A 23,374-nucleotide genomic window follows, 5' to 3' on the forward strand; every position below is an offset into this window, starting at 1 on the left:
GCTGAAAGTTCTAAAGACTTCTGAGAAAAGCATTTCTGCTCATGTCAGGCACACCTATTCCTTATCTTGATTTTACTTCACCCTTCTTTACTCTCTATCTTTCCATTAATCTTGGCTGTGACTGCTCACCTAATACTCTAATACTCAATTTACTCTGCATGTAAATTCACTCTAGCTTGGTTTAGGCTGTTGGTTCTTAATGTAATCTTCTTGTTCCAGAACTTACTCCAGGATCCCAATAACATTAAAGTATAATGATCCCTTTGACCCTTTCTCACATCCCCGTCATGTTTGAACTCTGACGGAAAACTGGATTGAGAAGTTTTCCAAGCACCAGTTTGTCCTCACCTTTCTTACTGCAGAAGTCACAGAAGAATCCGGCAAGTAACTGCAGTGCATTTTGTTAATTGAGAACTCTGCAACTCGGGTGAACTGCTGGTGAAGGGAATGAGTGTTTAGGTGGTTAGGTATGCCATTTAAGCGGGTTTCCTTATTTTGGATGATCTTCAACTTTTTTTTTAAACAGTGCTGTTGGACAACACTCAAGAAAATGGAGAGTACTCAACACACTCATAATATGTCTTAAGAATGACAAAACAGTTTTTCTGTGACAGAAGGCAAGTCAGTTTCTGCTGGATGCTCATGGAGCCATGACATTAATGAGGCTGGGACAAATGAGTTTAGTATCAGTAGTGACACCCAGGGTATAATTTATGGGAAATTGGCAATGGTAGTGCCTTTGAATATCGGGACTAGGTGTTCAGAAATAGCCACTTCCTAACATTTGCACATTCAGAATGTTATAGTTGAAGTTATATTGTTCATAACAAAACAATATCTTTACACCTTGCTTGCAGCACCTCCATAGTGAGAGATCTGGCGCTAATTATAACTGTTCAAACAGGTGGAAGAAAGTCTGCTGAGAAAATGAAATTTGACAAAGGAAAGTAAATGCAAAGAATATGCACTGTTAACTGATTTGGAACATTGTAGGTATTGTGACTGCACTAATCTTGCAAGGTGAACCATAATACAAAAAATAAGATTGCATGATCAGCTTTATTTGCCATACGTACATCAAACCATATAGCGAAATGCATCATTTGTGTCAATGGCCAACACAATCTGAGGATTCCTGGGGCAAGTGTCATAAGCTTCTGGTGCCAACATAGTGTAATGCGTTGTAAGGTTTTACTGCTAATGTAATGACCTCTCTGTAATGTTTTACTGTAAATGTAATGGCCTTTCTGTAAAGTTTCACTGCTAAGGCACTGCTAGCAGCAATGTTTGGGTTATGACTAGAGATAATGGTGGCTTTGGAATGTGTGCTAGCCAATGAGAGGCAACACACACAAAATGCTGGTGGAACGCAGCAGGCCAGGCAGCATCTATAGGAAGAAGCACTGTCGACGTTTCAGGCCGAGTCCCTTCGTCAGGACTAAGTGACGAAGGGTCTCAGCCCGAAATGTTGACAGTGCTTCTTCCTATAGATGCTGCCTGGCCTGCTGCGTTCCACCAGCATTTTGTGTGTGTTGCTTGAATTTCCAGCATCTGCAGATTTCCTCATGTTTGCCAATGAGAAGAATGTTGTTTTCTCTTGTGGGTCTGGGAGCAGGGATTTCACGATCTTTTCTCAGCGAGAGATGAAGAGAGAAGACACGAGTGGAGAGAGTTGGTAGACTGGCGAACGGAGTAGACTCGGAGCAAGGGTCCAGCGGACAGCGATGCTTTGAGGCAGTCGATGGGGAACAAATGGACGAATCCGTGAGCTCTAACGTGCACATTAGACTGTTTCATTAAAATGGGCCCTATTTTCTTTTCTTTACTAACCCTATAGTCAGATTAAGATTTATAAAGTTCAATCATTTAATTGGATATGGTGTTCTGTCTGATATTCTGTGGTTCAGTATTGTAACCAGGCAACACATCATGCAGCATCCACACAAATGAGATTTCTTAGTTTGGCTGGGCCAGAGGCTGTCTTCCCCTAGACAAACGCATGCTGGCCGAACCTGTGGGTAACAATAGCATGCCTACAATTTACTAACCCTGACCCTTACATCAAAATGTCATTGTTCAGCAAATGACAGGTCAACAGCAAGGAATTCTTTTGTGTTAATGGTTTCTGGAGAAACTATTAGCTGTTTCAAGATTAACTTTATATCCCAGAAGTCTCAAAGAACTCAAAGAAATCTACAGAATTAATTCCAATACTGCTGTACTTAATCGGATTTGAATTGTTTTTATTTCTTACATCCTTCACATACATAAGTAAAAATCTTTATGCTACGTCTCCGTCTAAATGTGCAATATACAATCATAGTAATTTATAATAATTTACAATAAATAGAACAGTCAATGTAATATAGAGTACACACAAATCAACATGAGTTAATCAGTCTGATGGCCTGGTGGAAGAAGCTGTCCCGGAGCCTGTTGGTCCTGGCTTTTATGCTGCGGTACCGTTTCCCGGATGGTAGCAGCTGGAACAGTTTGTGGTTGGGCTGACTCGGGTCCCCAATGATCCTCTGGGCCTTTTTTACACACCTATCTCTGTAAATGTCCTGAATAGTGGGAAGTTCACAACTACAGATGTGTTGGGCTGTCCACACCACTCTCTGCAGAATCCTGCAATTAAGGGAGGTACAGTTCTCATACCAGGCAGTGATGCTGCCAGTCAGGATGCTCTCAATTGTGCCCCTGTAGAAAGTTCTTAGGATCTGGGGGCTCATTCCAAAGTTCCTCAACCATCTAAGGTGAAAGAGGTGCTGTTGTGCCTTTTTCACCACACAGCCGTTGTGTACAGACCACGTGAGGACCTTGGTGATGTGAATGCCAAGGAACTTAAAGCTATTCACTCTCTCAACCCCAGATCAATTGATGTCAATAAGGCTTAGCCCATCTCCATTCCTCCTGTAATCCACAACCAGCTCCTTTGTTTTTGCGACATTGAGGGAGAGGTTGTTTTCTTGACACCACAGTGTCAGAGAAATCACTTGACTGTAGGCCACCTCAGTATTGTTTGAGATAAGACCAACCAATGTAGCGTCGTTGGCAAATTTAATTAGCAGATTAGAACTGCTATGTGGGTGGCGACATAGTCATGGGACACAGGGACTAAAGGAAGGGACTCAGATCACAGCCCTGAGGGGCTCCTCTGTTGAGAGTCAGAGAGGTGGAGGTGAGGGAGCCCACTCTTCCCTCCTGCCGGCGATCTGACAGGAAGTCCAGGATCCAGCTGCACAGGGCAGGGTGAAGGCCGAGGTCTCTGAGCTTCATGTTAAGCTTGGATGGAACTATGGTGTTGAATGCTGAACTGAAGTCCAAGAACAGCATTTTCACATAAGCATCCTTCTTCTCCAGATGTGCAGGAACGGTACGTAGAGCAAGGGCTATTGCGTCGTCTGTCAATCAGTTGCGTCGGTAGGTGAATTGTAGCGGGTCCAGTTTGAGTGGTAGCAAGCTGCAGATGTAATCCTTGACCAGCCTCTCAAAGTATTTGTTTATTATTGATGTGAGTGTGACAGTCGTTCAGGCATGTTACCTTGGATATTTTTGGTACAGAGACAATGGTGGACGTTTTGAAGCAGGAGGGCACTCTACACTGGGAGAGGGAGAAATTAAAAAGGTCAGTAAACACACCTGCCAGTATGCTGTGCACATCCTGAGTACTTGTCCTGAGATACCGTCCAGTCCCACAGCCTTGAGACTGTCCACTCCTTGGAACATCTGCGTACCTCATCCTCAGAGACGATCAGGTTGCAGGTTGTAGCAGCGTCTTCCTTCAGAGGCTCAGAGTTAGCTACATTGAACCGAGTATAAACGCGATTGAGCTCATCTGTGAGAGAGGCCGCGATGTTGGTGGCCCCACAATGTTTGGTCTTGAAGTCTGTGATGGTATGCAGCCCTTGCCACAAGTCATGTGTGTTATTCGTTGTGAATCTTGACTCAATTCTTTTATTATCTTCTTTATTTTTAATATTACCACTTGCAATATAAAACATTAGACATTAGCCATTTTTTTATGAATTGTTGTAATCAATATACCTTATATTTCACATCATTAAGCATTTATAAAACTATTATTCACAGGTTGATTTAGTTTTCATTTCTTTGTGATGGAGTATCTTACTATTGCTACTAATTTAATCATACCAAGAACAGACACTACAATAAAGACGTATTTTTCTTCCCCAAAATTATTTGCTTGAGAACGTATCAAGCAATGAATCTGCCTGGAAAAAGCAGTGTGTGACTCACTGCCTATAATGGTCACATATATATATGTAATTGATAAACACTTATCTCATTCACATTCTTAAGGTGTTTAACAATTAATGAGAGATAATTACATCCGTAAGCATAGAATGTGTGGTCTATTTGTGAGATATCTATCACATTTGTCTAATGAATTCACAATGACACTGTCCGCAGAACGCTGCTGTTCCTCACAAATTTTGATTAGCTTTATTTCACAACTTTTCTATTTCTTTTTATCTTTCCCTTGTGAGCTTGGTTTCCTTTCTTTCTCACCTCTATCTTCATTCATCTATTCCTTTCTTTCTGATATCCTCTGTTCTTTTTGGATGGAAGATAAGAAATAAAGAATCACAGCCTAATTTGGATACAGTGGTTAAACTGGTTCGGGAAGATATCTGACACAAGTGCAAGGTTGCAGATCACAAGTTGTTTGGATGGAATGCATGCAGAAAGTATCCAGAGTGTGGGTGTCATTTATCAGATTTGGGTATGGATCATAGGTTAACACCTGGCACAATTCCCCACATTATAACTGTGATTACACATCAAACACTTTACTAACTGTACAGCACTTTGTGAAGACCTATTATTGTGAAAGACGCTATATAACTAATTTCCTAAATAGAGAAAAATCTATTTGTCATTCTTTCCTCAATTGTATCCATTAGCTCAGAGGACAGATCTATCTATCATGGATTTTCGAAGATCGCTACTAATTCCACCTTATTAGGCAGATTTATGAAAAAAACATTAATAATACCTGTACATAGTTCAAATGAGGTGCACTTCTTTAGAAAGATGAAAATCACCAGTTATACATTTTACAACATATGGTTTCCAGTATCATCACCCTTTCAAACAGTAAGTTCTAGACCCTTTCCACTTGCTAACTTTTCTACAAATTGCTTCATATTTATGCCCCCTGGCTTTTTCCCTTTCCTCTATGGGCAATGGGTCCTTTTAATTTTCTTTGCTTAAGCCCCTCATAATTTTATATATCACAATTAAGTATTGGTCTCCAAAGAAAATTGTAGTAAGTTATCTAATCATAAATACAATTTGCATTCCCAGCAAAATCTATGTAGATTCCACAGCCTTATCAGTGAATTCACATTTTTACTGTAACGTGATCAGCTGCCATTGCCGATAACTGGACTCTGAAAACTTGTTCTCATTCCTCAAGCAAGCTTTACGTACTTGTGCACAAAGTTCAAAATAAATTTAATTTCAAAGTTCATATATCTATGCAGCTGTGGAGGCCAGGTTGTTGGGTGTACCTAAGGCAGACATTGATAAGTTCTTGATTGGACATGGCATCGAAGGTCGGGGGAGAAGGCCGGGAACTGGGGCTGAGGAGGAAGACCAGACTTGATTGAATGGCGGAGCAGACTCCATGGGCCAGATTCCCTAATTCTGCTCCTATGTCTGCTTATGGTCTTATCTCACCATATACTACCTTGATTGATTTCCTTGCATGTATTTACAGGAACAAAAGAAATACAATAGAATTTCTGAAAAAAAGTATGAATAACAAAGACAACCAACAGCCAATAAATAACAGACAAATGCAAATAATAAAAAAGTAAAGAAATAACACTGCGATCATATAGTTGTAGCATCCTTGAAAGTGAGTCTGTGGGTTGTGGAGTCAATTCAGCATTGAGGTGAGCGGTTATCTATGTTGGTGCAGGAGCTTGATGGTTGTAGGATAATAACTGTTACTGAACATGGTGAAATAGAACTTAAGGGTCCTGTACCTACAACCACACCCCTGGCCCCAGCAATGGTAGTAGCAAGAACTGAGCATGATCTGGATGATGGAAGTCCTTGATAATGGATGTTTATTTCTTGTGGTAGAGCTCCTTGTAAAGGAGAACATGGTTCAAGTCACCAAACAGTTCATAGTTGGACAAAGAAATGTCATTTTTCTACAAAAATTGACTAGTGGATACAGATATTGACCAATATATAACCTTGTAGATGTTCAGATTCCTTATGTGCATCGTCAAACATCAATCTCACTACAATGATATAGGCATTAATAGCCAATACAAACTACAAGCTAACAGCCAATGATAGAGTAAAAGAATTATCCAGTAACTGGTGTGTGGCTTGCATCCTTTGTTTGCATCCTTGGCTTGGCTCAGTATCACAAATAGCTCCAGTACCCTGTTGTGCAAAGGGAAGCAAAGTTCTTCAAAGACTTCTTTTGCCTGGGTTGACTGCACTCTATCTGTTCACTGTTCCTGCCTGCACATTATCTTAGCCCTTGCCTTGTCACAACATCCACAACCAAAGACTACTCACAGATATTAAAAGGGAATTCATTTTTACTTTGCAAATTGATGGGATCTTCTGGATATTACAAGCTTTTAAAAGTATTTTTAAGGACTGCAAATAAATGAAATTTAAGCAAAAGTGTAAATATTCATGCCCACACATTGAGGTTACCTTATCAGCTTGACGCATGTAGCAGTAAAGAATTCCACGCATGCATTTTATAGCAGAATATTCCAACTCATAAGTCCTTCCCTTATCATCGTCAATGCGCCTATGTAAGACAAGACAAAACAGAAGTTTATTAAAATAAAGATGGATTACTTTTATTAATCTTCCCAATCCAAAGTCAACTAAATTTGTGAATTATGGGCAGTAATATCATTCTAAATCGATATTAAAACTGATAAATTCACATTGACTAAAACAAACCTCCTCTGTATCTCCATATAAACTGAACAGATCATGATGATTTAAAATTTGTATTGTACCATAAATATGACAAAGCAGCAAGACCATGAAAATATAATGAGCAAGTTGGTCTTCACATACATTATTTCGTCTGTGCTGTTAATTTTCTTTATAATATAAATAAAATTATTCATGAGATTTTAAACAATACAAGGTTCCCAAGCTTTAAAAAAATGCAAGACAGCAAATAACTGTTGGAGTCGATTGTCAAGGATGAGGTTACGGAGTACCTGGAGGCATATGACAAGATAGGCCGAACTCAGCATGGCTTCCTTAAAAGAAAAATCCTGCCTGACAAACCTAGTGCAATTTTTTGAGGAAATTACAAGTAGGCTAGACAAGGGAGATGCAGTGGATATTGTGTATTTGGATTTTCAGAAGGCCTTTGACAAGGTGTCGCACATGAGGCTGCTAAACAAGAGCCCATGGAATTATGGGAAAGTTACATACATGGATAGAGCGTTGGTTGATTGGCAGGAAACAGAGAGTGGGAAAAAAGGGATCCCATTTCTGGTTGGTTGCCTGTTACCAGTGGTGTTCCACAGGGGTCCGTGTTGGGGCCGCTTCTTTTTACGTTGTATATCAACGATTTGGATTATGGAATAGATGGCTTTGTGGCTAAGTTTGCTAATGATACAAAGATAGGTGGAGGGGCCGGTAGTGCTGAGGAAACAGAGAGTCTGCAGAGAGACTTGGATAGATTGGGGGAATGGGCAAAGAAGTGGCAAATGAATTACAATGTCAGAAAGTGTATGGTCATGCACTTTGGTAGAAGAAATAAACGGGCAGACTATTATTTAAATGGGAAGAAAATTCAAAGTTCTGAGATGCAACGGGACTTGGGAGTCCTCGTGCAGGATACCCTTAAGGTTAACCTCCAGGTTGAGTCGGTGGTGAAGAAGGCGAATGCAATGTTGGCATTAATTCTTAGAGGAATAGAGTATAGGAGCAGGGATGTGATGTTGAGGCTCTATAAGGCACTGGTAAGACCTCACTTGGAATACTGTGTGCAGTTTTGGCCTCCTTATTTAAGAAAGGATGTGCTGACATTGGAGAGGGTTCAGAGAAGATTCACTAGAATGATTCTGGGAATGAGAGGGTTAACATATGAGGAACGTTTGACCACTCTTGGACTGTACTTCTTGGAGTTTAGAAGAATGAGGGGGGACTTCATAGAAACATTTCAAATATTGAAAGGCATGGACAGAGTGGATGTGGCAAAGTTGCTTCCCATGGTGGGGGAGTCTAGTACGAGAGGACATGACTTGAGAATTGCAGGGCGCCCATTCAGAACAGAGACGCAAAAATATTTTTTTAGCCAGAGGGTGGTGAATCTATGGAATTTGTTGCCACGGGCGGCAGTGGAGGCCAAGTCATTGGATGTATTTAAGGCAGAGATTGATAGGTATCTGAGTAGTCAGGGCATCAAAGGTTATGGTGAGAAGGCGGGGGAACGGGACTAAAGGGGAGATTGGATCAGCTCATGATGAAATGGTGGAGCAGACTCGATGGGCCGAATGGCCGATTTCAGCTCCTTTGTCTTATGGTCTTATGGTCTCTAACTCATGGAACTACCATCTTTTTTCCCCCCCCATTTAAAACAAACATATTACTGACAGATGTTTTACAATTTTGAAAGAATCGGACAGAATAAATAAACATCGAATGTTTTTTGCTCTCACGTTAAATGAACACTGAGACAGACTGAGATGTTCTATCTGTGTTTCTGCTTATATTTGGACTCAACACTACAATAAGTATTAAAAACCAAAAGTTCTTAATACTCAAAGTGATTTGTAAAAAAATGAAGAATGTAGAGGGGTCACTTAAGCCATTGAGCATGTGGTTGTCAAATGAATTAGAACTGGAGCTACTAATGATCGTAACTAAGAAAGTAATCTTTAAAAATCATCTGTCATATTTTGTCTACTGGCTTTCCACAGAACTCAACCAAAGTGCTTCTTCATTAATTTGTAGCAAAATTGCCAAATTACCTAACTACTTTAATGGGTAGTTTATGAACATAGAACAGTACAGCGCAGGCCCTTTGGCCCATAATTTTTTGCTGACCTTATAGCCCACTGCAAAATTTATGTAACCCACTCCTCCTACAGAGACCTCAATCTTTGTTCCAACCATGTACCTATCTTGTGCTTGATGTATCTGCCTATCCCTGGCAGACTATGTCATGCACTTACCACTTTATGTGTAAAAGAAAGCTAGCTATCTCTGATATCCTGCTGGAGGGCTGGAGAAGAAGGACTCTGACAGGAGAGGAGAGTGGACTATAGGAGAAGGAAAAAGAAAAAGAGTAGGGGACCCGGAGGAAGCCATAGGCAGGTGAGAAGAGGTCAAAGGCCAGAGTGGGGAACAGTTAAGAGAGGAGAGGAAGGGAATTATTTTTACCAGGAGGAGAAATCGATATTCATGCCATCTGGTTGGAGGCTACCCAGATGGAATAGAAGGGCCTCATCTTGGCACATGAGGAGACCATGGATTGACGTGTTGTAACTGGAATGGGAATCAGAATTAAAATGTTTGGTCACTGGGAGCTACCACTTTTAGTGGATGGAGTGGAGGTGCTCAATGGAATAGTCTCCCAATTTACGATGATTCTCACTAATGTAGAGGAGGCTGCATTGGGAGCACCTGACACAATAACCAACCCCAGCAGATTTGCAGGTGGAGCTTTGTCTCACTTGGAAGGACTGTTTGACACTCTGAATGGAGGTGTGGGAGGAGGTGAATGGGCAGGTGTAACATTAGTCCTTTTGCAAGGATAAGTGTCAGGAAGGACAAATGTACAAGGGAATCACAAAGGGAGTGATCCCTGCAGAAAGTGGCGAATAGGGGGACGTAAAGATATGTTTCATGGTAGGATCCCTTTGGATATGGCAGTAGTTGCAGAGAATGATATGTTAGATGCAAAGCACATAGGTGGTAGGCAAGGACAAGAGGAACTCTATCACCGCTAAGGTGGCAGGAAGATGGAGTGAGTGCAAATGTTGAGAAAGTGGAGGAGATGTGGGTGAGGACAGCCTCAATAGTGGAGGAAGGGAAACCTGGTTCTTTGAAATAGGAGGATATCTCTGATACCTTGGATACGGTGGAGACGAAGGAATTGAAAATAGGGAATGGCATTTTCAGAGGAGATAAGGTGGGAAGAGATATAGTCAAGATAATCATGAGAATCGGTAGGTTTGTAAAGGAGGCTGGTTGGCATTTTGTCTCCAGAGATGGAGACAGAGATTATCGAGAAAGGAGAGGGAAGTGTCAGATTTGGACCGTGTGAATTTAAGGGCAGGGTGGAAGCTAGAGTGAAAGTTGAAATTGACAAACTCAGCACGGGTCCATGAAACAGCACCAATGCAGTCGTCAATGCTGCGGAGAAAAAATTGGGGAGTATTATCAAGGAAGTCTTTGAACATGGAGTGTTCTATGCAGCCAACGAGGTGGCAGGCATAGCTGGGGGCGCATGCGGCTACCCTGAGTCTGGAAAAAGTGAGAAAAGATGAAGGCAAGGTTGCTGAGAGTGAGGACCAGTTCTACCAGACAGAGGAGGGTGGTAGTGGAAGGGAATTGGTTTGTTCTTTTGTTAAGAAAGAGGTGGAGAGCTTGATGTGTATAGGGACTGAACATCCATAGTGAAAATGAAGCAGTCAGGGCCAGGGAATTGAACGGTACGGAGGAGATTGAGAGCATGAGAAGTGTCATGGATGTAGATGGGAAGAGACTGAACCAAGGGGGAGAAAATGGAATCAAGGAATGTGGACATGGATTCAGTAGGACAGGAGCAGGCAGAGACAATAGGCCTAGCTAGATGGCCCAGTTTGTGGATCTTGGGCAGGAGGTAGATGCGAGTAGCGCATGGTAAGGGAACTATGAGTTTGGTGGCAATGGATGGGAGTTCTCCAGAGTTAATGAGGTCAGTGATGGTGTTGGAGACAGCTTACTGATGGTCCGGAGTGGGGTCCTCTTCAAGGGGTAAGTATGAGGAGGTATTTAAGAGTTGCCACCTGGCTGCAGCAAGATAGAGGTTACAGCGCCACACTACAAAAGCACCCCTGTACTTGTAAAATTGGGATTGGTACAGAAAGAGTGCAGGGGAGTGTGTTCAAAGGGGGTAAGGAGAGATGAGTGCTGAAGTTGAGACAGTTGATGTCTTGTCAGCAGTTCGAGATGGAAAGATCCAGAGCAGGCAAAGAACCAGAGTGGGGTGTCCAAGAAGAGGAGGAGGATTAAAGAAATTTTGTAAGCAATTTTCTTTTACAGGATTACACCTATCGTTACTATATCAGAAAATATCTGCAGAATACAAGTAACGTTCAATAATTTCATGTCTACGTATGTTTTCAAGCACATTACCTTAATTAAATGGTATGATTGATAACAATAAAAATGAAAATTTGAGTGACATTTACATTGATTCTGTGACCCTCATACACATAAATTATCTAGATCAAAAGAATACTTTTCACATGCAAACTCAATAGTAAAATAATATGTCAAGCTTAGTGGTACTTTTAAAATGATTAATGAATTCTGCCATTTGATACAAGCCATTCAAAATAAAAGAAATATGTAAAATAATGTTCAAATTATAAACTGACATCATCTTCAAAAACATCGCAATAGTTTTAATAGACTTGCTGTCTTCTGCTGTAGCCAAAATTAAAAGAAAATGTATTTCAACTCTATTTGTTCCCAAAAACAAATACAAGCAAGATTTTCTGTATTTTCAAAGGATGTATAAAGACTGCTAAAACACACTTCATTTTAGTAAAATCAATTCCTTTGAACAAAATGCAATACAGTGGTATGCAAAAGTTTGGGGCACCCCTGGTTAGAATTTCCGTTACTGTGAATAGCTAAGCGAGTAAAAGATGACCTGATTTCCAAAAGGCGCAAAGTTAAAGATTTCTTTAATATTTTAAGTAAGATTACTTTTTTATTTCCATCTTTTACATTTTCAAAAGAACAAAAATGCAAAAGGGCCTGAAGCAAAAGTTTGGGCACCCTGCATGGTCAGTACTTAGTAACACCCCCTTTGGCAAGTATCACAGCTTGTAAACGTTTTCTGTAGCCAGCTAAGAGTCTTTCAATTCTTGTTTGGGGGATTTTCGCCCATTCTTCCTTGCAAAAGGCTTCTAGTTCTGTAAGATTCTTGGGCTGTTTTGCATGCACTGCTCTTTTGAGGTCGATCCACAGATTTTCGATGTTTAGGTCGGGGGACTGTGAAAGCCATGGCAAAACCTTCAGCTTGCGCCTCTTGAGGTAGTCCATTGTGGATTTTGAGGTGTGTTTAGGATTATTATCCTGTTGTAGAAGCCATCCCTTCATCTTTTTTTACAGATGATGTGATGTTTGCTTTCAGGATTTGCTGGTATTTAATTGAATTCATTCTTCCCTCTACCAGTGAAATGTTCCCCGTGCCAGTGGCTGCAAGACAAGCCCAAAGCATGATCAATCCACCCCGTGCTTAACAGTTGGAGTGGTGTTCTTTTCATGAAATTCTGCACCCTTTTTTCTCCAAACATTTCTTTGCTCATTGCGGCCGAAAAGTTCTATTTTAACCTCATCAGTCCACAGGACTTGCTTCCAAAATGCATCAGACTTGTTTAGATATTCCTTTGCAAACTTCTGACGCTGAATTTTGTGGTGAGGATGCAGGAAAGGTTTTCTTCTGATGACTCTTCCATGAAGGTCATACTTGTGCAGGTGCCGTTGTACAGTAGAACAATGCACCACCACTCCAGAGTCTGCTAAATCTTCCTGAAGGTCTTTTGCAGTCAAATGGGGATTTGATTTGTCTTTCTAATAATCTTACGAGCATTTCTCTCGGAAAGTTTTCTTGGTCTTCCAGACCTCAATTGACCTCCATGGTTCCTGTTAATTGTCATTTCTTAATTACATTACGAACTGAGGAAACGACTACCTGAAAACACTTTGCTATCTTCTTATTTTGTGGGCATCATTTATTTTAATTTTCACAGTTCTAGGCAGCTGCTTAGAGGAGTTCATGGTTGCTGATTGTTGGGACAAGGTTTGAGGAGTCAGGGTAGTTAGAAAGCTTTGAAATTTGCATCACCTGGCCTTTCCTAACGATGAATGTGAACAAGCCATAGCCCTAACAAGCTAATTAAGGTCTAAGACCTTGGTAAAAGTTATCTGAGAGCTCAAATCTCTTGGAGTGCCCAAACTTTTGCATGGTGCTCCTTTCCTCTTTTTCACTCTAAAATTGTACAAAACAAAAATAATACACTAATCTTGATTAAAATGTTGAAAAGAACGTTTCATCTTTAACTTTGTGACTTTTGGAGATCAGTTCAACTTCTACCCAGTTAACTATTCACAGTAACAGAAATTTTGACCAGGGTGCCCAAACTTTTGCATGCCACTGTACAGTCAGAATCATTTTAATCATTACAGAGTAAAAAGGATTCATGTGACAATGCACCACCAAAAGTTGATCTTTGTATTTCACCCACTGGTTTTCCTGAAGTCTTATAAAAGTTTTTGAATCTTTACAAGATCATTCATCAAGATCATTTGCAATCACTTCAGGTTTTTAACTATAAAAGTTGGTTCATAGCTTCCTAACATTATCAGGCTCTATATGACTTCCATACTAATATTATGCTCCAATCTGCTAATAAAATTTGCCGATGACACTTCATTGATGGTCTTATCTCAAACAATACTGAGGTGGCCTACAGTCAAGTGATTTCTCTGACACAGTGGAGTCATGAAAACAACATCTCCCTCAATGTCACAAAAACAAAGGAGCTGCTTGTGAATTACAGGAGGAATGGTGACGGGCTAACCCTTACTGACATCAATGGATCTGTGATTGAGTTCCTCGGCATCCATATCACCGATGACCTCATATAGTCTATACACACCAGCTGTGTGGTGAAAAAGGCACATGAGCGCCTCTTTCACCTCAGACGGTTGAGTAAGTTTGGAATGGGCCCCCAAATCCTAAGAATTTTCTACAGGGGCACAATTGAGAACAGCCTGACTGGCTGCATTACTGCCTGGTATGGAAACTGTACCTCCCTTAATCGCAGGACTCTGCAGAGAGTGGTGCAGACAGCCCAGCACATCTGTAGTAGTGAACTTCCCATGATTCAGGATATTTATAAGGACAGGTGTGTAAAAAGGGCCTGCAGGATCCACTGGGGACCCAAGCCATCCTAACCACAATCTATTCCAGCTGCTTCCATCTGGGATGCAGTACCGCAGCATAAAAGCCAGGACCAACAGGCTCTTCCACCAGGCTATCAGACTGACGAACTCACGCTGATTTGCGTGTACTCTACATTACACTGATGGTTCTATTTCAATTACTATGATTGCATATTGCACATTTAGATGGAGACATAACGTAAAGGTTTTTACTCCTCACGTATGTGAAGGATGAAAGAAATAAAGTCAATTCAATTCAATTTCTAGATACCACTGGAGGAGGAAAAGAAGAAAAGTAGGATTGAAACATAATTTTCAGATAATTTAACATTTTTTGATGTCAAATCAGTACACAAAATACACTCAGTTTTAAAAGTTTCCCATTTTTCACAATTCAATCAAAAAATCCTGGAACATACAATCCAGGATGCCTTAATCATCCCTACTATCTACAAAATGCACCCAATTTTAGATGTTGTATCAGTGCTTCGATAGGTTTATTCTTGAAATCAAAGTTCTTTTTGGAACAAGACTGATTTTCCCTCTTCAAACTTTTTACTAAACTTGTTTTTGCAGGTAAAGTAATGATTACCTATGCGACCAAATTGTTTAACATAATGCAACTGAACCACAACTAGTACTTGTGTTTAATATATGATAAAGGCATTTTGAAGATTTCAGAAATAAATTCTGTTCAAAGAAGGAAACAAGAAAAGAGATCTGTTTTCCACTGCTCACTTCTATTAACCTCTCTGTTTTATGCTAATTTTCACATACACTAACCTAATTATTAAGTAATTTCAATTTTCGGTGGAATAATTAGCATGGAAATCATTGCTGTAGGTTGGAATGAGAAAATTCATGCCTACTATACATATTTTCTGTATGAGCTCTTAAATATGTTCTCATTTAGATTTTTTTCTTAATTAGGAACAGTTCATGCACGTCCTTTGTGACTTGTTTCTCCAAGCTCAATTAATAATAATAAAATGGGGAAGCTAACTGTTAAATAAATTGATGAATAATATTAGGAAAAGCGTGTTTTAATTTATGGGAAGTTTTAATTTAAAATATTCTCTGTCCAATATTTTTAAAAATTTACCTTAGAATTGTCAAATGAAGCATTTATTTTGCAAATATAACCTTTCAGAGAAAGCTTTACATAAAACTTAAATGAATGTTGCATAATGATCCAGAAAATCAAGTTAAATTCAAAATTTTAAATGGCTCATCTCACTAATAATCATTAGTGAAGCTCTTGATAAGGATAAGTAAATTAATTGTAATATATTAAACAAAAGACTAAACTAATTTGGAGCATTTATTAATCTAAGGAATGCTAATAACAAACTTTTCGGGTATGCAATGAAGAGTAATCATAAATGAGGGCTAGAAAAAGACTTAAAAAAGCTCAAGGCTTTTTAACAAAAGCAATATATTTACTGTCATAGTTAATTATATACTTACCAACTGTAATTTTAATTATTACAGCCACCTAACATTTATTGACATGCTAATGAACTACCATGTACATAGTAAAAATGTAACCACAGCTCATTTCATATACATTGTTCGATATATTTCTAATTAGAATAATTTTTAAAGAGATCAACAAAGTCCTTGTGGGCTTTCAAAAGAATACACATATCCATTATGTCATCAGGGAAATTCTAACTTTGAGAAATTTATAGATTTGAGTGCTGGTAGGGTACAAAATTGCAAGTTCCTCAAGAAATTGATTTCAAACCAACTTACATATATCTCCAGAATGTTAAATTACTTGTTCATAAACCCTTAGAAGATTCAACCAAAGGGTAACAGGAATAATCTAAGTATTTAAAGGCCAGTAGGCCTTACACCAGTGGTAGAAAAATTATTGGACAAGGTTTTTCAAGATAGGATTTACTCACAATTGCAAAAATATGGATTTATTAAGAATTGTCAACATGTCTTTGTGCAGGGAAAGTCACATCCACTAAATTTCAAATTTGATTTATTTTCATATGTTGACAAAGGTAATTAATGAAGATCAGACAGTGGATATTATCTACACCGACAGGAGGTAAGTATTTGATGAAGTCTTTCATGGTAAACTTAATCCAGAAGGTTAAGCTACATGTGATCAACAGCAAATTAGACACAAGATTGGCTTGGTCATAGAAGACAAAGGGTAATGGTGAAGAGGATTTTTTTGACTGGCGGTCTCAGATAAGTGGAAGTATGCATGCTAGGATGTCTATTGTTCATAATATGCAATCTGGATGGAAACGTGTAAAATCTGATTAGTAATTTTGCCATAAAATTGCCCTATTACTGACAATACGTGAATGGTATACCTGGCTATATTTAAACTGCTAACTGTAAAGGCAACTACATGTATTCAAATCTTATACAGTAAACTAGTCTAGACAAGAGGTGATAAGTCTGGATCATAGTTAAGGCTTCCATTTGTTTTCCTGAGTTCTAGTCTTAGAGTCTCTCAAGGCTGACTGATGAGCAAAACCTTCTTTCCAAAACCCAATGACTGGTCTGTTATAGCAATTCACATGTGCACAAAGACAAGAAGCGGCAGAGAGACGTAGACTGCACCCAATATTCCACAAGCACATCCCACCCTACCACAGATCGTATTTACATAAGACTCTGCCTCCAGGAGACAATATCCATCAACAAAGATCCCCACCACCTGGGCCAATGCCATCTTTTTGCAGGAAATATCAGGCAGGAGGTACACAAGCCCAAAGACCCACACCATAGGTTCAATAGCAGCTACGTCCCTTCAATTATTTGATTCTTAAACTAACCAGCAAACCCTAATCACTACCCCAGTATAACAACAATTCGATCACTTTGCATTACAATAGACTTCTGGTTTTTCGTTCTACAGAATTTTGACTTTTCATGGAAAACTTGTGTATAATTGTTTAACTTATTTTTTTCTTACGAATGCCACTTATTTGATGGTAAATACCTGTGATGCTGCTGCAGGTTTTTGATCCCACGTGTGCAAAAAAGTACTCATGCGCATGACAATAAATTTAACTTTGACATAACTATTGGATGTCACCTTTCTATAACTGATTCACATTTCTGTGACTGGTCTATAAGGATATAGTCGGATTAAGCTAATTACAGGAATGGGCAGAGAAGATGGAGTTTAATCTGAACCAGTGTGAGGTATTGTACTTAGGGAGACCCCATAATAGCATTGAGGTACAGAAGGATCTTGAGAGTCCAGGGTCCAAGTTTACTGAAAATAGCTTTGCAAGTGGATAAGGTGGTGAAAAAGACTTACAATGGCATGCTTGCCTTCATTGGTTGGGGGGTGGGTTTAAGTATAAAAGTCAGGAAGACATGCTCAGGGCTGTAAATAAAGCTTTAATTAGACTGTACCTGGAGTACCGAGTGAGTTGCTGGTCATTCCATTACAGTACCAGCAGAATGTGCAGACTGTAGAGAGAGCGCAAAAGAAGCTTACCAGGTTGCTACCTGAATTACAGGGTCTGAGCTACAAGGAAAGATTGGACAAACTTGGATGGTTCTCCTTAGAGTGTTGGAGACTGAAGGGACACCTGATAGAAATATTTAACATTATGAAAGGTATGCATAGTTACAGTCAAAATCTTTCCCTCAGGGTCAAAATGTCAAATATCAGTAGGCATGCTTTTAAGGTTAGAGGGGGGACCTTTAGAAGCAACATGAGCAACAAGTTTATTTTTGAAAACAGAGATGATGGTAGAGTCTGGAATGGGTCACCAGGGCTAGCAGTGGGAGCAGGAAGTTTGGTGGAATTCAAAAGACCTTTAGATACGAGGAAACATGAATACGAAAGGAGGAAACATGAATAGGGAGGAATATAGATGATACACAAGAGGACATTTAATACAGATTGGCATAATAATCAGCACAACATTATGGAGTGAATGTTCAGTGCTATACTGTTCTATGTTCACACAATCACCCCCATATTTTACTTTGCCAATTGTGCTGTATCCCTGTAACTGATGTAGGGTTCTCAGATTATTAACTGTATGTTAACTGTTAACTGCATATATAAAATGGCTTCTTTGTGGGTAACTGATGAGGTAATGCTCTGTTTAGTTGGAATGTTTGGGTTATAATTATTGATAACGGAGCAACTAACTAATGGTAGCAATGTTGTTCTATCTGTACATGTGGGAACCTGGAGTGAGTGGCGCAGGTTTTTCGGGAGAAGAACCAAAGAGGAAGGACATGCTGGATGTGCTCTAGTCGACCACCAAGACTGGTCCCGGGCGGCGGGTCGAGGAGGTCGGAGAAGATCGAATAGTAGACCGAAGACTTTGATAATTGAGCTCCAACGGTTGTGCATGAATAGATTGAGCTCTGATAAGTTTTGGCGCCTTTTCTCTTCTTTTTATATTGTATCACTATTAATTACCTAGTTCTAGTAAGATTTATAAATTGTACTCTGTAAACGTACATGGTGTGCGGTCTGATATTGTATGTGCGAGTTTGTATCAGTGTGCATTTCACAGCATCTATGCAAATGGGAGACACGGTTTGGCGGGTGGACGGATTTTCCCTTAGACATCCATAAGCCAATAGCCTGGGTGTTACACTGACACCTTGTCACGGAACATGGAAGTTTCTGACAATTCACACCAGGTCTTCATTCTCAAAGCCAGGCCTTATTATTTAGTTATTTTGTTGTTGCAACTTAGGCCTTCAAATATCTCTTTTCCCCAAAAATAACAGTTCCTACTGTTGAGGCTTTAGATACCAATGGAGATGAGATGAAGTCTGTCTCATTACAATCAAATGGAATTCCTGCTGGTTTCATTCATCTGGTAATCAAACCTGGAGATTAATTCCATCAATTAAGTTGTTATTAATTTCCAAAATTATACTTTCTTAACATTCTTATAAAAGTAAGCTGCCTATCAATTACAAATACAGGTAGCAATCTCCAACTGCCTTAAAGCTGTACACACTGTACCTTATTCTATTCTGTGGTGACTGCTTTAACTCTCTGGGTACCACAATGCCTTTATAACATTCAAGTGAAAAAAGGGCAAAAATATATTGACAATTGAGAAGTATTGATTCAAACTCCTGGAAGTAACACAAAATAGTTGCAATTCACAAGCATGTTTTAAAAAGTTGTAGGGAAAGAGCCTCTTCGCAGAGCAATTATCTGGAAACACTTTTGGCTCTGAATCAGCTTTATCATTACTTTATATGATATTAAATTTGTTGTTTGCAGCCACAGTACAGTGCAAAGGCAAAATTACTACAAATTACAATACAGGGCAAAAGAAAAGGAATAAGGAGGTAGTGTTAATCAGCCATTTAAAAATCTAGTAATGAAGGGAAAGAAGCTTATCCTAATTTGTTGAGTGGGGGTATTCAGGCTGCTGTACCTTCACCCTTATGCATATCCCTGATGGTGGGAAGCCTTAATCCTGGAAGCCACCTTCCTGAGGCACTGCCCTTTGAAGACATCCTCATTGCTGGGGAGGGTTGTGCCCGTGATGGAACCAGTTGAGCCTACAACCATCTGTAGCCTCTTGCAATCCTGTGTAGTGGAGTGTCCATACTGGGCTGTGATGCAACCTGTCAGAATGATCTCCACCGTAAACATATTGAAGTTTCCAGAGTTCTTTGTAAATCTCTAATGAACCAGAGCTACAAGTATGCCTTCTTCATGATTGTGTCAACGTGTTGGGTGCAGGACAGATCCTCTGAGATGCTGACACCAGGAACTTAAAGCTGCTCACCCTTTCCACTGCTGACCCCTCAATGAAGATAGATGCATGATCTCCCAACATTCCCTTCCTGAAATCCACAATCAATTCCTTGGTCCTGGCTACCTGAGAATGTACATTGGATGAGGATGGCCTTGTGCTTCAGAGGGAAAATCAGCAGAGAGATGCAGCTTATTAAAGACACTGTTCAGAGTGTAAACCAGAGTGCCCAAATTCTCTTGACCAGTTATAACCGCAGTTCTTAAGATGAGCACTGAGGTTTTATCAAGAGTTGGAGACAATCAGTCAGCTACCTGGTATACTGGACTACACAGGCCATCAAATTGCTTTTATTTAACATCTTTGCTTCAGACACCTTCCAAGGCTCTGCAGATATATATACAGGATATTTTAGTTGACAGTTTCATTACAAAGGTGACCGATATGTTGTTTAACAGAGCCCAAAATTATATGAAATTTGACTGTGATGTTAGAAGGAACAGATATTAAATGTATAACTCAATGGCTTCTTACACTTTCAGGGTAGCTCTGACTACAGATGTGACATTCTGGACAGATTGTCAAGTTCAGATCTTCTAGGGTATTAATTGACTACAATTCCACTCTACTAATCAGAATCACTGGTTTAATATCACTGGCATTTATCATGAAATATGTTGTTTTGCAGCAGAGGTACATTGCAATATATAAAAAACTACAAATCATAATAAGAAATATAAACCTAAAAATATAAAAATTTGTTTATATGTAAAAATTAAATTAAATTAGTGCAAAAAGGGAGCAAAAAAAAGTGGCGAGGTAGTGGACATGGATTCATTGTCTATTCAGAAATTGGCGGAAAAGAAACTGTTCCTAAAATGTTCAGTGTGGGTCTTCAGGCTCCTCCTTGATAGTAACAATGAGAAGAGGACATGTGCTGGGTGATGGGGGTCCTAAAGGATGGACGCCATCATCTTGAGGCATCACCTTTTGAAGGTGTCCTCAATGCTGGGGAGACTCATGCCCCTACTACAGCTGGCTGAGTTTACAACTTTCTGAAACTTTTTCAATCCTATGCAGTGGTCCCCAATACAAGACAATGATGCAAACAGTTGGGCTTTCCCCAATACATCTGTAGAAATTTGTGATTCCTTGGTGATATACCAAGTCTCCACAAACTCCAAATGAAACACAGTCTTTGTCATACCATCTTCGTAATTTCATCAGTATGTTGGACCTAGGATAGATCTTCAGAGATGTTGACATCCAGGAATGAAAAACTGCTCACCCTTTCCACTACCGATCCTTCAATGAGGACTAGTGTGTGCTCCCTCAACTTTCCTTTTCTAAAGTCAACAATCAATCCCTTGGTTTTAGTGATGTTGAGTGCAAGGTTGTTGCTTTGACACCACTCAACCTGCTCATCTATTTCAGTCCTGTACACCTCCTCATCACCATCTGAAAATATGCCAACAACAGGTGTGCCATCAGCAAATTTATAGAAAATGCCACAAATAAAATTGTAGACCTGCAAAAGGTTCTCAAACCTTTATGCTTTCAGCCTACTGGCAAACCTCCCTGATACCTAGGAATTTTCAAGTGTACTTGGGGTATTTACCAGATGACAGGCGATATCCACTTTAAATCCATGTGGCAATATCCATCAGAACATAACTCCACAAATCTATCATAAATGACTATCATATTGTGGAAGTTGCTATAAGGCAATGGTTTGTGACCTTTTTTAAGCCATGGACCCCTACCATTAACTGAGGAGTCCATGGATCCCAGGTTGGGAACACCTGCTGTAAAGCAAGGCTGGATATAATGTCCAGACACGGATTGATTGCAGATAGATCCAGGCAAGAAAGATCTTTGAAAAGCATAGCTCTCCTGTGCATAACACATTCCCAGAGCTATTTTGACTTGCTAGAGACAAGATTCAGAAGGATGCAAGGATGCACACTAAGAGACGATTACTTTACCAACTTCAAAGTATCATCAGTTGTTTGCTTGTAGTTTCGATCATTTTTAACACCAGTATTGTGAATGGTGATTGATCTTGCAAGTAAGGAATTTAAACATCCACAATTTATCAAATGGCCAATATCTGTAACTGCTAGTCAATTCACTATAAAAATGGCATTTCTCTGTTCAGAATTCAAATCAGCATGGTGAATGAGGCCATGCTGTTCCCCTTATGTACAAGTAAAATAAAGTGTGGCTGAAGAACGAGTGTGAGTTTTCAGTGTCTAGTTAATCGGCAATGACAATATATCCACTAGAGTATGATTAACCAACCTATTACCAGGCTTACAACACATTATTTGTGTCAAGACATTCTCAGGACTTATTAGACAGGGTGTCCAGGCCTTCAGTAGATAATAATGCATAGTAGTGAGTCTTATGTACAGAATGTGCAATGTGTTTACAATGTGTATGAGGGAAGCTGGCAGAAGGAAGGATGGTATGCAACATCAATCAAGCACATTACTGCCAGGGATGCCAAAGGGCTACGAAGAACGGACAAGTGACAACATTCAAAAAGAATAAAATAGTACCAGAAAGAGCAATATTTACAAGGATGATGCAAGGGTGAAAAGAATGACTAGGCTGGCATTTTCTTCTTTGGAACAAAAGGAGATTGAAAGAAAGTTTCATTGAAGTACTTAAAACAAGGCAAGTTAAGATGGAACAGGAAGACCAACTTCCCTTGGCAGAGAGGTCAATGATTTGGGAATACAAGTTTCAGATTATTACACGTAAGGAATAGAGTTAGTTGAGAAAGGTACTTTCATCCAAAAACAATGGAAGCATGGAACTCGCTGCCTGAAATGAACCAAGGGAACTCCTCCCATGGCATAAATTTCCATGACTCTACCATGCAAAACAGCAAAATATGTGATTAAAATGAAAAACAGACACCAAACATTTTCATGTACACCCAGACATTATGGCACCTATTTGTCTCCTCCTGGTTCAACTTTATTAGGCCTACGGATATGTGGACAGTCAGAATATTATCCCTCATATTTATTGATCTCATTATTGGAGATTCAGTGTTATTGGACTCTGAAAATGAGAGGGTTTTGGGGTTTGGGCTTGCTAGAATTATGTATATGGTGTGGAAGTGGAAGGGGCTGGGAGTCAGGGGTGTTGATTAGGATCAGGGGTATCTAGTGGGGTCGATGGTGGTGTATTGTGTTGATTAGGGCTGGTGGGGATGTTTACATTTAGGGCTTGTGCTTAGGTTAAGGAGGTGCTGATTAGGGTTAAGTGATGCTTAGGATTAGGGTTGTACTGCCTGATTGTTTGGGGTTCTGCATTGGACTAGTTGGGGTGTATATTTGGGTATGTTAGGGCCGGGATGGAAGGGTTTTGGGGTGAGGAGGTGGAATGCATGGTAGTGTATGTGGGGTCACATGGGATGTGTACTGTCTAGACGGTATGAG

At 39.7% G+C, this 23,374-nt stretch overlaps 1 protein-coding gene across 3 annotated transcripts in view; it reads right to left on the bottom strand.

Annotated features, from left to right (window-relative positions):
• The window catches only part of phkb (phosphorylase kinase, beta), a 264,413-nt gene that overhangs the window by 200,113 nt on the left and 40,926 nt on the right, over positions 1-23,374 (bottom strand). For all 3 annotated transcript variants that reach the window (XM_073070072.1, XM_073070073.1, XM_073070070.1), the window contains one exon: positions 6,712-6,811. In XM_073070072.1, the coding sequence (XP_072926173.1) occupies positions 6,712-6,811 (100 nt within the window). The remainder of the gene's footprint in view (positions 1-6,711; positions 6,812-23,374) is intronic.

Source organism: Hemitrygon akajei, chromosome 17, assembly GCF_048418815.1.
Source record: "Hemitrygon akajei chromosome 17, sHemAka1.3, whole genome shotgun sequence".
NCBI classification, from domain to species: domain Eukaryota; kingdom Metazoa; phylum Chordata; class Chondrichthyes; order Myliobatiformes; family Dasyatidae; genus Hemitrygon; species Hemitrygon akajei.